This window comes from Musa acuminata, chromosome BXJ1-11 (genome assembly GCF_036884655.1).
Source record: "Musa acuminata AAA Group cultivar baxijiao chromosome BXJ1-11, Cavendish_Baxijiao_AAA, whole genome shotgun sequence".
Taxonomy (NCBI): domain Eukaryota; kingdom Viridiplantae; phylum Streptophyta; class Magnoliopsida; order Zingiberales; family Musaceae; genus Musa; species Musa acuminata.
In genome coordinates this window covers 26,703,705-26,724,367 of record NC_088337.1, presented here as the reverse complement: position 1 = coordinate 26,724,367, position 20,663 = coordinate 26,703,705, and the positions used below count along the sequence as shown (strand labels likewise).

General features: G+C 38.6%; 2 protein-coding genes across 4 annotated transcripts in view; one reads left to right on the top strand and one right to left on the bottom strand.

The window, feature by feature from the left end:
* Window positions 1–180: 180 nt before the first annotated feature.
* Window positions 181–8,878, bottom strand: LOC135597412 (uncharacterized). Of its 2 annotated transcripts, XM_065090328.1 has the most exons (6): window positions 8,715–8,862; window positions 8,374–8,566; window positions 8,218–8,298; window positions 6,609–6,815; window positions 631–825; window positions 181–550 (listed from the first exon to the last, which is right to left on the bottom strand). In XM_065090328.1, the coding sequence occupies exons 1-6, from the start codon at window positions 8,795–8,797 to the stop codon at window positions 419–421; spliced, it is 891 nt and encodes a 296-aa protein (XP_064946400.1). In that variant the 5' UTR covers window positions 8,798–8,862; the 3' UTR covers window positions 181–418. The 2 variants fall into 2 exon arrangements, with proteins under 2 accessions (XP_064946400.1, XP_064946401.1); XM_065090329.1 differs by lacking the exon at window positions 8,218–8,298 and having other exon boundaries at window positions 8,715–8,878.
* A 10,325-nt stretch (window positions 8,879–19,203) lies between these two features.
* Window positions 19,204–20,663, top strand: part of LOC135597411 (uncharacterized) — a 64,110-nt gene continuing 62,650 nt past the window's right edge. The window contains exon 1 of one of the 2 annotated variants that reach the window (XM_065090324.1): window positions 19,204–19,401. In XM_065090324.1, the coding sequence (XP_064946396.1) occupies window positions 19,351–19,401 (51 nt within the window). In that variant the 5' untranslated portion in view covers window positions 19,204–19,350. The remainder of the gene's footprint in view (window positions 19,402–20,663) is intronic. The other variant, XM_065090325.1, reaches the window with a different exon arrangement.

Sequence of the window (20,663 nt, the reverse complement as noted above, 5' to 3'; positions counted from 1 at the left end):
CCTATGTTGTTCCATCTCCTTTTTGTGATCCAAGTGTCTGGCGTCACGAGGCTTGTATCAGACGGTGCATACCAAACACTGTAGCTGTCGGATCAGTAAATATCATCGATGCAATATCGTCCACAGAGCATGGCATTTCCGAGCACACGCCATGATAGCACTGAATTCACTGGAAAGAAATGATGCAACAGGGTACGTCTAACGACGTACGGTAACCATCTTGCTTTGACTCAAACATCCTCTTATCATATCTGATTCGGCATGTAGTTCTCTCTCTCTCTCTCTCTCTCTCTCTCCTTATCAAGAGTTGTAATAACAGAGATAGCTTATCATGCCATTTTCTAGAACACTTTCTAGAGTACCCAGTGTCAGAAACAAACTGACCAATTATTCATCCATCTTTTGAACTTTTGATCGACTACAATTGTTGTACGTGATACTGAAAGACATGTTCCTTCCAGTTGGTATTTTCGATATACCTCTCATAGAAGCTAACCTCGCCGCTTGTTTTAACCGATAATGCACCCATGTTTCGCGTTCCGTAAAGTCCCTGTGATGGTGGCAAAACATTGGAATGACTGAATCAAATGCTCTGAGTGCAGTAACAAAGCAGTATATCTGGTTTCTTACCTGCTCTCTGTGTGTCTCTATGAAGATTGAGCTGACTTCCAACTCCCGCTCAGGACTGCATCCAGTCATTGGTAACATATATCTCTCAGCCTTTGTTTTGTCACACATCAGCTTTTTGACAATGTCCTTCATGCAGAGTTCCTCATCCCTGCAACTCGCTAGTACTTCGCTGAAACCCTTGCGCAATCTTTCTGCCTGCAAAGAAAACAAAATGATTGGTACAAATGTTGGTTTTGATGTCGAGCGATTTATTCAGGTGATTTAGAATCACTAACTTCAACAAATAGTATGCCAAATTTTTTAAGAAAGAAGACTGATTACATAATTTTCAGTAGTAAGGTCACATGTGAAAACCACAGGTGTTAGCTGATCGATTGTGATAAATATAAGATGGCATTCCAAATGCTTTGCATAATCAACTTATTGTGAACTCAATCATTCAAATTTGACATACCATTGCAGAAAGCAAAGGTGGACATAACTGCTGCGAGAAACTCGCAACTTGCTAACCCCAAAAACAGTATCCCATTGACAACATACCTTTACTTTTACAACTAGAGATCTAGAAAAGAAATTCCCCTTCATGAAGAATGAACCAGAGAATGGTTTGCCTTCATTTTTGTTAACATGATGCTTTTACCAGCTTTCATTTCTTTTACAGATTAATGGTTTGGACCTTCTGGCTTCTACTACATGGAATCCTCAGGACCCCAAATAAAATTTCATATATCCTATTGAAAATTGAAAGATAGAAAGTTGCACAAGTTGTCCTGGGCCTGAACAATTGATGAAAGTTGTATACAGTCGACTGATGAGTAAAGAACCAATTAATAACTTTTCTTCATCATTGCATAAATATAATATCATCTTGTGCATCCCTAGAGAAATAAACCTGAAAAAATACCATTGGCTAATTAATAACTTAACATGTAGTAGTGAGATGTTCTCACACAGAAATTAACTTTTACTTAATTATCATGCACATTAGGAACCTAGATCGTCGTTGAGGCTAATGCTAATCCCATACTCATCCACCTTCAGAAAGCAAATGAAAAATACCAGAATCAGATGGCCATTTGACACATTGCTGAGACTTGGAAAGCTTCGCGAGTTCGTAATAATAGCTTTTTTAGTTACAAAGTATCTGACAACTAAATTATATTGATATGACTACTATTGTTGTGCCGATGGTACAAGTCAATAAGACTAACATTCTTTGAAATGTATAGAACTATGAAAAGAACAAAAAAAGCAAGATATATAATAGGTACCCTTCTGTCACGGACAAACTTCTAAACAGGATGTTTGATGTAATGCTTATGTATATCCGTGTCTTTTGGTATGTTCATACTTTAACTAGCATGTAGAGGGACAGCCAAAGGCTTATTAGTCCCATTTTAGTTCGGTCTGTAATGGACCATTTTACCCTTTTGTTGTGCTACTGTTCAGAGTTTGTAAAGTATGTTTGTAATTTGCATTGTCTATAAAGTGTTTTTCGGAGATGTTTGCTTGTGGATCCCGAATGAGGCATTTCCTCTAACCCGTTCTCTCTTTTGTGGGTCCTAAGGGACATGGGAGGCTTCGGGGAGGCTGACCTTTGCGGACGGACACGCAAGGGTGCCGCACGACTTAGACAAAACTAGCTAAGTCTATGACAGATGGTATCAGAGCGGGACAAGCACTCATAGAAACACTTAGCATGCAAAATGTGGGGGACCTAGCGAGGCTGCGTTGAGGGCAGTCAGCACACGCGCTACCATTTGGGGGAAAACGGGCATGGAGATATAGGGAAAAGGAGTCGCTCGGAGGAGCGGGCATCTGAGATTGGCATTCAGAGGAATGGCCAACCCTTCACGCAGGAGGCACCACGAGAACAGACAAGCTTGGAAGAATGTGGAGTGCACAAAGGTTGGGATGGCTGAGTTTGAGCTATGGCTCAACGTTGACAACTATACTTGATGGTGCTCAAGGCAAGCGAGGCGCTTGGTAAGAATGAGACCATGCAAGGTGGAATGAGTTGCTCAGCGATCGAAAGAGTTGTGCAAAGCTCATAGAGGTGAGGGGAATTGCTAACTCAAAGAATTCGGTACTCATGCATGGGCTTGTATGCGGACGATGGAATGTTCGCGGCCATCCCAAGGCGACCGAAACTCGGCGCCATGGAGCGTTGAAACTTTCTCTTCGGCATGTGAAGGATACGTCTGTAGGATGCTGAAGTGTGCAACGAGTTCAGCATGTTGCTAGGCCTTGAGTGGTGCAGCGGGGGCTGTATTGACGTGGAGTCGCAATCTAGCAAGTGCGTTTGCAGGAGGCAGAACAATACACAGTTTGTTCAGCAGATCGGAGTAGTCCAAGGGGATGGTGGTCTCCGAAACGAAGAGAGATATTGCTCCAATGGGACAGTTATCCAGGAGGGATAAGTCTCGGCTCTCCAGAGGGAGAATCATGTGGGACGGACCGCACATGTTGAGGAGGAGTACCTCAACAAACAACAACTCCACGAAGCTCAATGGACCGAGCAAGCGGTGAGGAGTCATCGCATGATCTCGCTTGAGAGAATGCATTGGTGGATGCATTGCGAGATCAAGTGGGGGAGTGTCCCAAAGCAACACAAATGAAGGCACACTTGAGTCGATGTGGAGATCGGACTCAAGGGAGGGCTACCCCGTGGAATGGTAGGCGCGAGGGCCACCATCGACTCAATGCAAAAACGAGGAGCGGAGCAACTTGGGTGTAACTTGGCGAAGTACCCAAGCCGCATGAAGGGAGCCAGCATAGAAGTTGGAACATGGAGCGGAGGCACAGTGCTTTCCTTAGACGGAGGTCAAGGACAGGAACTCTTGTAGAGGCAAGAGTAGAATCATGTTGTTCCATGGGTCCTTCATTCTGACGGAGTGGACTCATCTTGCATGGTGCCAAAGACGAAAGGAGCTTCTGGGCACATGCACCTTATCTCGGAGAAGCATTTGATGGAGGAACTAAGGCGACTCAATTTGCGGAGGCGAAATTGGGTTCAGAAGGCCTTAGCACGAGGCAAGAGGACTCAGAGGTGGGTACTCTTGAAGAATATGCCACAGTGTTGCCATTCAAGTTGCCATGAAGGAAGCGGTGCGCAACGGAGATTGTGCTGGTAGGGGCAGAGGCCCAGGATCTAGACAATGGTGCACTAATTGCAGCGAAGTCGGGGGACTTCGGGAGCTACTAGGCGACGGACTGTTCTAGAGCGATGCTTCATCTAGATGTGAACCAAGAGTGGGTGGATGAAGGTCGATTGCCAAAGGAGCGAACAAAATCGAAGGTGGAAGAGACCCTGCGATGTATTGGCAGAGGCCACACATGGAGGGTTCATAATTCGAGTTCTTCCCACAAGGATCAGAATGCAATAGAGATGTCACCAGGAGGCGACATGGTGCAGCGGATCGTGGTGGAACAGTTCGTGGCAATGCGATACACACAATCTAGTCCGGTGAGGGACTAGATCATGCAGAGGTATGAACGAAGCAGTTGGAGAGTTGGACTGCTCCAAAGCTCATATTCGCTTAAGGGTGCCCGATAAGTCAGAGGACAATGTCGAGTAAGCGAACGTTGCTACCAAGGAAGCAAAGGAGAACAGAATCGGTGCAAACCCTACAACGTGATGGCAGAGGCCATGCATGGGAGTTGCAGTCTGTCTTTCCATCGACCAAACGGACTGCTTAGAGAACACAGAGGTGTTGAAGCAGGGGGTCGAAAAGGGCAAGGAAGCGACGATGAGTCCGGAGGGACTTAGCTATCCAAAATCAAGCTTCAGTTAGAATGAAGGTGGACTCAGAGGAGTGCCACGGAGACATATCTACTGATCGTGAAGAAAAGGGATGCAGATGCGAAGCGATGGATAGTAGGGCCATGGGCATGGTAGCGCCATGGTACCGCAGAGGCGGGACTTCCGTGAAAGTCATTGATCCCTTGCTCTCATGGAGGGAGAGCGCTTGGTCGTGAAAGGGGTCGAGGAGGTGGAGCATGCAGAGGCAATCTCCAAGTACCGAGACAAGGCTGAAGGACAGAGGCCGAGGAACTTTGTAAGACCGGTGTCAATGAGCTTCTCATCAAGATAGCCGAAAGTGAAGGACTTCGGGTCATGCAAGAGTGCACGACCAAGGAACGAAGCAGGCAGTACGCGGTGCTGTACCTTTGCTACTCAGGGGAGTAGGCGGCAGGGTTGATGGAGAAGACGGTACAATCCCAGAGGCGACCACATCTATTAGAGAATTACTCCAAGTTGGGGTGAAAACTTCCTGCATTCCAGAAGTTCAATGGCATTGAGAAGGTGAATCACAGTAGCTAACTCAGCGCAAGGAGTGCAAACACTTCAAGTGCTTCAGAAGTGTGAGCAAAGAGCAGGCGAAGGCCAGTAACCAGCTCGATGCATGGAGTACAACCTCGAGGAGGCGGGCGTAGTCAAGTAACCTTTGCCTTCTCAACTCTTAAGAGAATGGGCGAAATCGAGTACCTCAATTCCCTTATCTATCTAGCAGAGGAGCTCTGCATATGTTCAAAGACCCTTTGAAGATAATGGAAGACAATAGTTGTCAAATCCTCACCAACGGTGATCAGTGTTACTGAGAGTAGATTGTCCGCTTCATTTCCCAATGAAATGCCAATCGAAAGTGGAAGTGATGCGAACCTACTTGGATATGACAACTAAGTGAAAGAAGAGTCAATGAGCAAATTTTGTGAAGGAAAGACCCAAAACTTCAGAAGTTTGCGAGGCAATGCTCGTTAAAGCTCCAACAAGCATCCACCCAGTTCAAGCAGCACGAGGCATTTGAGAGACTGGCGCAGTAAGGATGGTCTTTTCCTTCATCTGGAGGATCCGCAGGAACCAACATGGATCAACACAACTCAGCCAACCCCACACTAGAGTCAGAGTCATTGGCGAGTTGAAGCAGCATGGCGGATCAAAGGATCAACTACTCAAAAACAGCAACGGAGAGCAGTTGGGAGTCAAGAAGCGCATTGTAGCTGGAGCAGAAGATTGAAGACTCAGCAAAGACGAGGAGTTGCAGTGTCGGCAAAGGCTTCAACGAGGACGTCGAAGGAATAAGTGGGGGAGAATGTCACGGACAAACTTCTAAACAGGATGTTTGATGTAATGCTTATGTATGTCCGTGTCTTTTGGTATGTTCATACTTTGACTAGCATGTAGAGAGACAGCTGAAGGCTTATTAGTCCCATTTTAGTTCGGTCTGTAATGGATCATTTTACCCTTTTGTTGTGCTACTGTTCAGAGCTTGTAAAGTCTGTTTGTAATTTGCATTGTTTATAAAGTGTTTTTCGGAGATGTTTGCTTGTGGATCCCGAATGAGGCGTTTCCTCTAACCCGTTCTCTCTTTTATGGGTCCTAAAGGACATGGGAGGCTTCGGGGAGGCTGAACTTTGCGGACGGACACACAAGGGTGCCGCACGACTTAGGCAAAACCAGCTAAGTCCGTGACACTTCGGCACAATAAAAATAGCATTAAAAAAGGTTCGAAGGAATGGGCATCTGATCAAGGTGACAAGAGCATAATCACCATCGATTCAGATTCCAAACAAATGTTCCAGCACGATATGTAATTCAGAGTGTCACATTACTTCACCATATATTTGCTTTATTCCATGTTAAGACAAGCAGGGTAAGAGGAATTTTAATAAAATGCTAGAAAAATGTGCATGGCAACTAATAATACCCTTTCACACTTCACACTTAACAATGCTCAGCAGAAATGAAATTAAGGAGAACTCCTCTGAGTAGAGGTTTAGCATTTAAGAAATGCTTTTTATAGTTGGGATCCACAATTTAAAGTAAAAAGTATGCTGTTCTTGACATGTTGCGATCTGAACTTACTTGTGAAAGATAAAGAAAGAGAACATAAATATATTTTAAGAAAAAAGAATGCTGATTGCAATGACAAATGTTCCAAAACAAATGAATTAATGCACCTCAGTGAAATGCCTACCTTGGGCCAAGGAGAATCTAAATTTGCATTTGAAAGTACATGGATACCAGGGAGAACTTCCAGAAGAGAAGCAGGTTTTCCTTTTGGCCTGTTGGAGATATAGAACATGGATTTTGTGCAAAGATCAGCCACTATCAGATTAAAGCCATTATATTGATCAGCTTCCTTGACTATTTCCTCTGCAAACTCTGAAGGGCATTTTGTGCTCTACGCCAAAGGAACAGAAGGGAAAATTTTTGAGTGAGCCTAAAAGCACAGGCAAAGGTTACTGTTCAATGGTTACAGAAAGATCTAAAATTGACCGTAAGAAGATTCACTGTACAAGAACACGATATCAGTAGAAAAAAATTATGAAATGCATACGTTGCAAAAATAAACGTAAAAACACAATAGACACTTTTGTTAGAAAGGATTTTTAAGGAACGTGTTGTACAGATAAAAGGAGTTTGTGATAGAAGCTTAGTATTAAAATTTTGTATCAGAACAAGAGATATTGAGTGTAAAGTGTGCATGCCACCTCAAACGGGATTAGAGGATCAGTCAAAAAGAAATTGCAAAGAAAATTAAGACAGAATTATCCAAGAAAATATTTGTTAATGAAAACTTAACATTCAATTATCTGGGTTAGCTCTTCAAATGAAGTTTTGAACTTTGGATTGCTTCAAAGATTGAATGGAGTGCATCGTTTGCTCTTAAAAACATTCAAGTTGACTAACTAGTTAAACCTTCAAAATATTGGAATGAATCACCGAGCCTATGAATGTATTGTGCTGCAGCTACTTTCATACTATTTGAAGAAGTTCTGGCTGTAACCTAAAAGAGCTTCCTCAAAGTAAGGCTTGGCATACTGTCTTGTATGAGACACCAAAATGGTGATAAATAATGCAAGCTTCTGTTGCAAACTTCGAAAATTCAAGGGGTTATCAGGTGCATTTGGTTGGTATAGAATTTTCTTGCTGATTTTGGATAATAGCATTACCATGGCTACCAATTTTATACATCGAGGACAATGGTCTCTTTGATGTCAGTATGATCCTATTCCTTCTCCAAACCCCAAAGGGTCTTAGGCAGTTATTCTCCTAGAATTTCCTACTTGGGCTCACAAAAGATACATCTTGTGGTCTTCAACTGCTTCATCTTGAAGAAACATTAAAATTTTCAAATGCTCAAGACATCATTTGGCCCTTCATTCCCTCGATATACAAAATACGTACATATAAGTATAGATTTCCACACCCATCATGCTCTGACAGATGGAAGGCTCCCATGAAGATGCATGCCAGAACAGATGCAGGATATGATATGCATCCCTATTTGCCATACTAGAGAGGAGCCAAACCCATCCTAAGAGGATGAAACATCAGAACTATTCAAGTATGTTATTAAAAGGATGATCTCATGAAGATTTTTCTGGAGGTTCCTCTGTTTAGCATCTAAAACCTTTGTTTATGTTTGCATATTGTACACAGATAAATCAGCCAATATGCTCTTCGAACCAACAGTTAGATTTTGGCATTAGCAATAATGTAAATTATCGAAAAATTTAAATCTCGAGACGTAATCAGTTAAAACAGAATGTTCATCCACATTTGAAGTGATTACCACATACCCAAGGAAACCAAAAGGCAGGACCTTTGGATGGAGAGAAACTGAACCATGAATCAGTGATATAACCAATTGTGACAAAACCCTAGATCAGAAAACTAAAAGATATGAAGCAGGAGTAATAGGCTTTGATTGGAACCATTACAGAAATGTGAAGTACCTCCAAGAACCTCTTTGGCAATTCTCCCCTCGACCTCGAACCGGACCAAGGGTCAGGCTCCCTAAAGTTCGTCAGAAAGGCCACCTTTCCATCCCTGGTGCATCCCATCCACGTACCCCCTCCCAGTTCATCTCTCCCCCCCAATATCGTCTGACCGTCACCGTCCCCCCACCACCCCACTGGTTTTGTAGGCCTGTCATCATGTTCGATCAAACCAATCACAATCATGTCATCAAATTTCCGGCGAAATTCCCTCGCAAAGTGAACAATCGAAGCCAACAACCAATGAAAAGATACATTTTATGCAAAGAAAGAGAGAATCGAGATTGCGATCGGCATGCCTGTCATGGAATTCGTCTCTGTTGAGGAGGAGGAGGAGTTGGTAGGTAGGATGAGATTGCCACGCCCATGCAGCTATGCACATGCTTGCGGCCACAAGCCTTCCCCCGCACCCGACCACGCCTCACTTCAATCCCCAAATCCCAGTAGAAACGGGGGAGCAAATGACCGGCATGGACATTCATCATCGGCTTGCTTGGACTGTTTAGCAGCGTACGCGTGTCTTGATGGAGTGCCCCTTGAAAGTCAACGAGATACACAGTACCGTTGACCGAGGCGATCCCTCCTTTCCTATGAGATTGTTGCAAGGTATTGAATTATATCGATTCTTTAGTAAAAGGCGAAATAATAGTTTTCTTTGTGATTATTTATTTTATATAAATGATAAAACGATGAAAACGAGATTCAAACTCTTATTTGGTTAATTATTGAAAATAACTAATAAGGTTTTCGATGAAATTTAGAAATCGATCACTTATCCAATTTAAGTAGAGAAAATATTAACGACAAACATGCGATTGAGTTTAGTAGCTCAGGAAATCTTTAAATTAGAATTAAATCGATTTGTTTTTAAAAAAATTATATTAATTCAGTTTGGTTTGGATTTGATTATATTTATGCAATTAACATTGAGATATAATTTCACATCAAGACGGAAAAAATGATTGAATTTATGTTTGTAATCGATCGATCATGCATTAGGGTTCAGACTCAGACTCAATTAGTCCTATATTATCAAATGTCTATATTTTTTTATCATGTTTGGCTAAATTGTTTTTATCTACACTTAACTCTACAAATCTTCAATGAAATATCTAAATTCTTTTGCTTTAATTCTTGAATCCATCACTCTAATTTTTCTTTAATGAACTTTGCTATCATAGTGAATCTTCAAAGCATAAACTTATTTGGTGATTCTTATGGGCCATCATCAAGCCTTTACACCGTAGCTTTTGGGCCTAATTGGATTAACCTACAATTGTATGAGGGATCCATGGAGGCTTGTTTTGTTCAAGAACATGCATGAAGAGTTAGACATTTAACATCCCTTGTTTAGGTTGAGAAACATTGTGATATAATAATTATGAAATATTATTTTTGAAAAAAAATGGAATTATGTTAATCAATGATTATACATGGGGAAAGATACTATGAAATAACTTCATTTTCTATAGACAATAAGAAAATATATATAAATCTCTAATAGTTAAATTACATGTGGAAGGATATTATGAAGTGACTCTTTGTTCTATATAAAGGGGATAAAAAAAAGGGGAAAACTATGAAGTCATGAGCCACATTTGCATTAACATATGCTATATAATTAAATTAATATGCAATTTAGTCATATAAAATAGCACTTAAAAGGTTAGCAAAGTGGAAAATACTTTTAATGAATCAGCCAGTTCTAATTGTGTCACAAATTAAATCACACATGAATAAATATCATAAATTAACTTATTTTCTTCTAGATTAAAATTATTCTTTTCCTAAACTATACCATAAATATAGCAAAGAAAGGGCACTTGTGGAAGGCATCGACGATGGTTGGACAGTACACCAACCAGGAATAAAGGGCATCATTATTGGAGGGTTGCCGCGGGACCCGCTTGTGCGAACTACGGGAACCGTTCCTTTTTCTCCTTGACGGCTCAACCGACACAGATGATGATGAGCCAATTAACCTGAGATGGTGACCTAACTTAAGTAGCTCACCCACCATTAGGGAGCTAACAACTCACTCACACACACACACGCACCAACAAACACGTTTCCCCATACGTATCCCTTTTTTTTTTAATTTCTTTTTATAAAAAATAATTCATTTATTTTTCTTTTTTTCTTTCTTTCTTTCTTTCTTCTTTCCACCAAAACCTTTAAGAAAAGAGATTTTTTTAATATTCACAAAGAAAAAAAATAAAAGTAATTTAATTTTTTTATATATATTTTCTCGCATAAATTCTGAAGAATTTATTTTCTTCTATCAAAATAGAGAAATACATAAAATATTAATATAAGAATAAAACTCTCATTATCATGATTTTCCTACTCGGTGAGAATTTCTTCTTATATTAAGATTTTTATTTAAAATAAATCTGAAAATACGAATGCCACTATCGATGTCAACTTACCCCGTCATTGTCTGATGTAATCTTTGGAACTTGTAGGTTGATAAAATGCACTAAGGTTGGGGGGTCATTATTTGTCGTCTCTGATCTTAGTGGTCGTCCCTTTCGGCGTTCCCCGTCCGAAGAGGCCGCCCGTGCATGACCGGTGTCACGCACCGGTTAGCATGCAAACAAAACCACTGCTATCACTCCAGTTGGCAGCCGACGACCACTCTTCATCCCAACATTCTTCTTCTTCCCCCAACTCAAATTGTACCACGTAAATGACATAAGCCCATCTCACTTCCTGTTTTCATTGATTAATCAGCAGTAAGTTAAATACATGGCATCTCTGTCTCTCTCTCTCTCTCTCTCTCTCTCTCTTCTTGTCAGAGTTATTCCATGGACATGCACGCGTTTGACGATCCTCACGGGGACATTTCCTTCGTCAACGAAGCCCCGTGATTGGTGGTGCTCGTGGGTTTCGCAAAGGAACAAAACGGATGCTAACATGGCGATCGTCCGCCACCGGAAAGAGACGATCGAAAGAGTTGCGTGCAACCTTGGCATTGCTTGACCCCAAGCGATTCATCCATCCCCGAGTAGTCCTCGAGCAGTCTCTGACACCGCGTTCATGCTCGATCATTCACTGTCCATCATCCATCGGGCTCCAGAAGAACAAAAATGAAGATGGATCTATTTACTTTGTTCGAAAGCAAAAATATTGTGCTACTTTTGAGAACCTATACATATATGTGATGATGATGTTGTGGTAGCTTTGTGTCACCGATCCTGAATCTAATTGGATCGGACCAGCTGAAAGCTGGAAGAACAGGAGCATGAACTCATCATCATGGCAGAAGGGTGATGAAGTAACACGAAAGTCATTATGACAGGTAGAAGTAGCAACACATCCCTATCACATGACATGAAAACATCATTGCATTTATTCATGTAGGGAGGTGGGTCTTCGGACATTTGATTTTTCTTCCCTGGAAAATAGGTATGCGCATAAATAAAATATGTTTGGGGAGTGCATCAAATTGCATTATCTTAAGAAGGCACATGATGCCATTTGGTGGCTCCGTCATGATGGAACATGACTGCTAATGATGGGATCCACCATTCATGTTGGATGATCATTCCTCCCATTACTTACCCTTGTGTTAATTAACTCCTTGTCAACTAACATGTCACCGTTCCTTTTGACCTAATTTAAACTCAATAAAATTATTTAAAAATAAACTATTATTAAGATAGATGTTAAAAATTATTATTTATATATATATTAGTGGAGCTTTTCATGATAAAAAAAAATTAATCCGTTTATATCCAAATAATTTAATTTAAAATATTTAAATTAAAATTAATAATAATATATTCATAATATTTTTATAAGTCGATCTTATTTTTAAATCATTTATGATATGAGACTATATTACAATCTTTCATATTTAACGGTTTGTTGCCCTCATCAAAAATATAACAGAGTCCAAATTAAATCTTGACATAATACACGTGAGATACAATACGTTCGTTTTATATCGTAATATATCCATTAACTCCATCTATATATATTTGTTTTTGCTTAAGCTCTTTATCATTTCTCAATACTAGATTAACTTTGATATTAATTATCACTTTTTGATCTGATAGAAGAATTGACTTATCAATACAATAATGTATATATTTTTTTTTGACTCCATCTATGTATATATACAATAATGTATATATTTCTTGATATAATACATGTGAGATACAATACAATAATGTATCCTTTGACTCCATCTATGTATATATATTTTTTGCTTAGGCTCTTTTATCATTTCTCAATACTACATTATCTATATATCGTAACGTATCCTTTGACTCCATATCGTAATCTATCCTTTGACTACATTTTTTTTTTGGTTTCATATCGTAATGTATCATTTGACTCCGTATATATATATATTCTGCTTAGGCTCTTTATCATTTCTCAATACTAGATCAGCTTTGATATTAATTATCACTTTTTATTCTGATAGAAGAATTGACTTGTCAACTTTATTAAGTCTAAATTACTGTTTAAAATATTTAAATAAAAATTAAGAATAATTTTAATTTATGTTTGAAATTGATATTAAAATACAAGTTAAGAGAGAGAAAGAGATATTATCTATCTTACCATAATTTGATGATTTCAATCCTCGAACTTCATTCATACATATTTCTCTTAGTTTATCATATCTTAATACTATTTCGACGTCGATATTAATTATCACTTTTCGATTTGATAGAATAATCGATCTATAAAATTTGTAAGTCTAAATTATTATTTAAAATATTTAAATAAAAGTTAATAATAATATATTTATTATTTTTTATAAACGTCCGAAATTGAGATGAATCGAAATATTATAGAGGTAACTCTGAAAATAAGCGTTAAAAGAGAGAGAGAGAGAGAGAGAGATTATCTATCAAGTCATGCCATTGATCTGTAACACAATTGCAGCAGCAGCGGAGTGCAGCATAGCAAATCATGACCTCCTTTGTTTGTTGTAGGATAAGTTTCTCTTTTATTTGAAGGACAAGTTGATGCAGAAAGGAAGTGTGGGCAGACGACATCATTAAAAAGGCATTTAATGATTTGAAGAAACGATAGGACACATAATGAAAGTAAACTGTCACATTAAAAGATTGTGCACGGATTCTGCCATTTATTTCCTTTGTGCAAGTCAACATGTTCAGCTTCTGCTGGCATGTTCTCTCGATGGGGACTTGCAGAGAGAGAGAGAGTCTCCCACAGTTGTTCTTTTCTTTCACACCTCTCCTGCTCGATGGCAAGCCAGTGGTCGATCGATTGCATCCACCCATCACAGATTTTGATTCCCTTTCCCCTCGTTTCTTGCATGAACATAATATGATTCATCTCAGATGTTCTTCTCAAAACAATAATTGGGTTAAGCTATTCCAACACAATCTCTACAGCATTCTTTTTTTGTTGTTCTTTCCATGAAGACACACACACAGCAATAACCAATGTTAATGTTGGCCTACATATTTGAGGGATTATAAATGGAATGAGCAATCTTTGGTGATTTATTCCTTTCTATAAGTCTGTCTTACACTCACTCCTTTTTTAGGTTAGAATTACATATACCTTTTTATTAAATTCTCTCGTTGTAAGACCTTCTTTAATCACTATTGCCTATTCCCATTAATTCATTTTTCCTTACCGGCAAGAATAGTAATGCATACCTACGAATAGAGATGGAGGGAGATATCATATATTTTTATAGAGGCTATAAATAGACTTGAATGCTCTTAATTTGAACAAGAATATTACATTGTATCAAGTTATGTAATATCGTATCGGTGTTTTGAGGTTGGCTCGGTACGGTATAGTACCGGTGTACCGAATGATACACCATGACGTACCGAACAATATACCAAGACTTATCGAGTGATTTTAAATATTTTTCCTCTTACTATAACATAGTAGCACGATCCGTCCGGTAGCGGATGATCCACATACCGATATGTCATCGGACCGGTACGTACCGCCTGTACCGGGTGGTATCATTCAAAATTACATACCATGCATTATACAATGATTAATGATGATAAAATATTAGCATAGTATAATGAAAAGGTTAAATTATATATTATATATTATGTTATTAAAATACTTATTTTAGTTCCAATATTTACAAAACATAATAATAGAAAACTTTCTAGATAGTTGAGATAAGATCGATTTTGATCCTCAATTTGAGATAATAAAATCGATCCAAGTTAATTTATTTTCAAATGTTATCATAAGAAAAATTAGAGTGTGATTCGTCAGTGGTTAAATCTATATTATCTATCCTATTTTGATTTATTATTCCCGTAAAAGACTAATCGATAATTTTATTTTATTATGAAAAAAAAATTCATAAAATGTTTAAATCTCTAGACAAAATTGAGATATCTTTAGGATCAACTCCAGAAATTGATTAATTTAATTTCAAAATATATCTATAATCATCAACGATCAGAAGAGATTAAGTTCCTACGTCATGAAATATTCTTAATACATGTTATGACACACTTAGTTGGTGTATTGTTACGCTTGAGTTGACTATATTACATATATAGAATCTTGATTAATCGAAAATAATAATTATATTGACTAAATTAACATTTGTAATATTTCTATGTTCGTTCAACAAACAATCTTACACCAACAATCAAAAGTTGACTTCGCGAGTTATATGTTCGAGTCTTTTATTGATTTTGTTTTTATTTTTTGAAGAATAAAATGATTGTTATGATATGATATGGAAAGAAAAATCCATATGTTGAGATATATTAGTACGAAGGTGACGGATGGATACCGGCACTGGTAACATGAATGAATCACCAGTGGTCAACGTTGACCGGACCAGATGGACATAATGAAGCGCGTCGGCCCACAAATTAAGACAAGACGACAGGTTGACAGCCCGTTGCGTGCGGGTACAGGGAATGCCAATCTTTGCCGACTCTGTACTGAGCTGGGGAGCAGGCGGTGGTGGTTGGTAAGATGTCAGTTGTCATCGACACTGAATCGGAAGTGGATGCGTGACTGTGGGTGGGGTGCTCGTCTTGGACCATAGTCCAACGATGTAGTGCCGATTCTTGGTGTGTTGATGAGAAATGTCGACTTTGGTGACGATTTCTTATTAGTTCTCGAAAATATATTTTCTCCTGTTAAATTCATGCGACCAATTCCCAGACAAAAAAAAGAGTCGTATTTTGGGTTTCTTCCCACCATTTTTTTTAATCTATGATCAATATTCTTTATTTCTGATTAGTTCTCAATATGATCATAATTAATTTCGGATGTTGTTACACGTCGGGTTCAATACAATATGATCATAATTAACTTTGAGAGAAGCATAACACTTAAGAAGATAATAATATTCGAGGTCCACTATAATTTTTTTTCTAACGGAGAGTTTCATCAAATCCTCCGTACCTCTTAAGTTAAAATTCTGAAGGTGTTTTATTTGGAATGTCTCCGACGTAATCTTGTAGGTACCTAAGGATGAATAATTCATCAATTTTTTAGAATAAAAATATAAAAAATCTCGATTGACTTCGAATTAGCATCTTAACTTAGATAACTAAAATTTGATTTAATAGTCATAAATATATTCTCAATAAAACATACCAAAAGTAACCTCCTACTTTTTATATTGGGTTAGTTCTATAAGCATAAAAACATAATATGCTATTAATAAGCGGAATAACTTTAATATCAAAAATCTGAAATCAAATAATAATATATTTAAATATTATGATATGTACTTTTCAATGTTATCCAGAAGACCTTTATTTGATGTACGATTATTGTTAGTGAACAGATGCACCGTGGCTGATGAGTTAGCATGGCTTGGTTCACGGGTCGATGTCGGGAGTCTTCGATCGTCTGAGTCGATTGCCGAGGTTGGGAAGCTGGTTGGTGGCTCTTGTTCGAGACGTTGGTTGATGGCTCTCTGCCGGGATGCTCGTCGACGCGTCGGGGGGAGGCGATCTCTCTTGATCGAGATGTTCTCGCTTTGGGGATGACCGCTCTCCTGCACAGAAGGCCCCATCGGGTGGTTACCGACTGTGGCCCCTCGACGAGTAAGTCAGTGTGGGGTTCTGCTTTATGCTCTTTTTTTTCTCCCCCCTGGGCCGAATACCGGCCAAAGGCTTTTATACTATTGTACGAGAGTCGGTCGTACGCGGGTTTGGTGTGGTGGCCGATCCTCGAGGGGTGAGATGATACCTTTATGCGGTCGCCGTCCTGGGACGAGACATACCGAGCAACATTTTGGTTTGGTTGCTTGCTCGGCACGTGGAGGTGCTTCTCTTGCTGACTTGGTTGTAGCATGGCATGACATCTATTGTGACGTGTCCTCGGCCTGAAATATACCTTATCAGTTGCATCGTTGTCGGATCCGAGATCTATAGTAATGTCAATCTGTAAAGAGAACTAAATTTATCTTCTCCTCCTCGTTGATTGATTCATGTGACTAAAGGAGACGAGAGAAAATCTGCAATCTCTCAATCATATCAACACATTCATATACGCATAATTAATTATTGTGTGTTTTGTTATTATTGAGTCTCATAGGACGAGAAGGAGGTATCAGCAATAACTGATTTTATTACGAGACAGCTCATGATATTCATATCGATCTATTATGCGCCTCTGCTTCTGCTTGGATTTGATGGTTCATGAATGAACCATCCCATACTATTTAGGAAATATCTATTTGTAAATTTCTGAGTCCGGTTGCGAGGTCTATCAATATCTATGGTCTTGGACCATCAATAATGATTTTTCCTTAGAGTTCGGATATTTGATCGATCCTTCAATTGTAGCCAATATCTTATTACGAATAATTCCGACAACTTCCGGGTGGTTTCGCTATAATAGGTAATAATGAAATCACCATTTTAGGAATCCTTTTCTGCTTTATGCTCTTTTTTTTCTCCCCCCTGGGCCGAATATCGGCTAAGGGCTTTTATACTACTGTACGAGAGTCGGTCGTACGCGGATTTGGTGTGGTGGTCGATCCTCGAGGGGTGAGATGGTACCTTTATGTGGTCGTCGTCCCGGGACGAGACATACCGAGCAACATTTTGGTATGGTTACTAGCTCGGCGCGTGGAGGTACTTCTCTTGCTGACTTGGCTGTAGTGTGGCGTGACATCGATTGTGATGTGTCCTCGGCCCGAAATATACCTTATCAGTTGCATCGTTGTCGGATCCGAGATCTATAGTAATGTCAATATGTAAAGAGAACTAAATTTATCTTCTCCTCCTCGTTGATTGATTCATGTGACTAAGGGAGACGAGAGAATATCTGCAATCTCTTAATCATGTTACGTATCAACACATTCATATACGCATATTCAATTATTGTGTATTTTGTTAATATTGAGTCTCATAGGAGATCCGATTTATTTATAAGAAAGAGTAAAAAATTTAAGATAAGTAATTAAATGAGTTACTCGAACTTTCATTTTATTATATTGACCCATAATCGTAATCATAATTTAATTATATCCATAATATATCTTATCTAATCAGATCGGATCACATAATCTAACAAATTCAAAAGATACAATCAATTATAATACTATTTATATTATTTTATTTGTAAGAGTGCCAAAAAAAAAATATTGAGATAAAAATTAATGTTTTATTATTCTTATTCACAATGTAATAAGAATACATATTTGAAACGGCAACCAATAATTTATATTATATTCTAAGTTATTATCCTCCATCATAATATTTTTATATATGCAACGAAAACAACGTAAATCTATTTTTTTTTAAATACTATGACCGACATAAAAATCAAGTTTCTCACCTTTTTTTTTCTCAAACTAATAATAAGAGTACATATTTGAAACTCTAAAAAAAATATGATAAATTAATTTATAGCGTATTTTGAGTTCCTCTTTTATAGCGTCTTTCTATGTTTTCTCATAGATGTATAAAAAATATAATAACTTTATTCAAAAATATTGTAAATAAATCGGTTCACATTATCGACTAACTGCAGAGTCTTTTTACTTCTTTTGCTGATGATATTTTGGGATACACGAGAAGTGAGAACACAAAAAGGACAACTGACAAAAGATCAAAATGAAAGGTTTTCCTAACATTTTAAAGCCACATATAAAAAAAATTGCTGATATGAGAAATAATCACTCTTACATTTAAATTAAAAGATTCTTATCCATCAATATTAAATTTAAATGAAAAGATTCTTATCCAAATTTATCCTCTATAATATAGTATAAATTCTCAATACTATAATACCATAGTTCTAAAAAAAACATATTTATTTTTGTTTATAAGACTCGAACCATTATAATACTATTATATTTTATATTTTACGTGATTATATATATTTATTTTAGATGAATTACCTTCATTTTTTTAATGGTATCACTCTCATCATAAAAAATAAGTGCAATAAATAATTTTAAAATTAATTAAAAATGATAACATATTCTCCTATTTTTCATAATTATTTCTTATTTTCCGTGGATCGATATTCACTTTATCATTCAATCGGAAAAAGTAAAATAAATAAAAAAATATTAAATAAAATAACAATCCTATGGATTTTAGTTTGACACTTATTTGTCACTGTTTTATTGATCATAATTTGCATCACACTGATCAACCCACTTTGCACCGATATCAACCAACGGCGTGTGCGGCCGGATGAGGGTCCATCAGATTGACCAATCACGCCGTAAGCGGCCCGTTATAGAGGAGATGAGTTCCCCGAAAAGACCCTGAGAATCCCGGGCTTTCTCTTCGGGGTCCCAAATATCTCGTCACGTGACGTCACCCCCCCCCCCTACCGGTACACAACACTCGTTTCCCATCCTCCTCGGCTCCCCTGTTCTCCTCCTCCTCGTCCTCCTTGGTTGGGTTCTCTATTTAGTACTGGCTTTGATCCCAAGGTTGGTCTCCACTCGCACGCTGAGCGCCGCCTAGGGCGAAAAGGATGGAGCCTGGCCGGTGGCGTCTCCTCTTCTTCGTCTCCTCTTCGATCCAGGTAGGCAAGATCGCCTTGGTTCTTTCTCTGTTCGATTCTAGCGCTCGGTTGGAGTCTTGATCGCACGGGGTTGAGGCGATCGCTTTTTCTGTCGGGCGTTTCTTTCTTCTTGGTTTGTTCTTGATGGGGGCACGATGTTGGTTTTCGATTTTTTGGAGGTGGGTTTGTGACGGCTTCTGTGGGAATGGGCTCGCGTTCTTGATACTCGTCCATTTCAGAAAATGTTTTCTAGGGTTTTAGACGTTGTGAAGTTTATTGCATTTGAATAATTCGGGGAAACAGAGCCAGAGACGGCGGTGATGTTTTAGTTTCTGAAAGCAAGAAAGGTTTTGTTCTTTAGTTGGTTTCAAGAAAGGTGGGGTGATATTTGAGTTTCTGAAAGCAAGAAGAAGAAAAAGACGGCTCGCGATTCTGTTCTTCATTTGGTTTCAAGATTGGCGACATTCGCATCTGAGGCGCTTCTTCTTTATGTTCATGATTTTGGGAAAGATTAGTATGAAGATCAAGAATCGGAGATGGAAACAGATAAATATTTTCATGTGCGGTTGCTGTTGACTACAGTCGCATGTTTTTTCGAGATTGGTTTCGTTGGTTTTCTTTCTATCACATTTCAATTAACCTCATACCGCATTTATTGTGGATTTTATGTGAGGAATGGCCTGTATGGTCGCCGGTCAGAATCCTTCATTTATGGCATAAGAACCTTTCATGATGTCCTTTTTTTCTAATCATAATCACTCTTGACTCCCGTGCTCGGATTGAACTTTCCTCCAGCAGTGGAGGCATCATCGAACGCATATCTCATGATGCTTCTCACCGCCATTCTGGGTTTCCGTGCACCTATTGAACGTTCTTGTTCTTTGTCGGGAAGCACTCTTTTCTGCTTTGAGATGTTTACGTTAGGAAAGCAGGCTTAGGCATGGCTTTTGTGGTTCCTTCAACATCAAAGTTGGCAAGGCTCTCTTGTTCAATAGTGTCTAAGTTCAACATCTCTCTGCATCCTTACTAGGACCTTCTTTTCTTGTACGACTATGAGTAATTTATCTAGGCTTGGCAAATCGCTAATGGGCTAAAGTCAGCTGTGTCGATTGTGGTCATTATAAAACTATTTTGTTACAGAATTTATAGGTGGTCAGAATTGTGTGACATACAGCAGAATCAATATGTTGACATGAGATGGCTTTATTTATGCATAATGGAGGTCTGTTTGTCTCTACAGCAAAACTTATTACACATATCCAAAGGACTTCATATATCTAGTA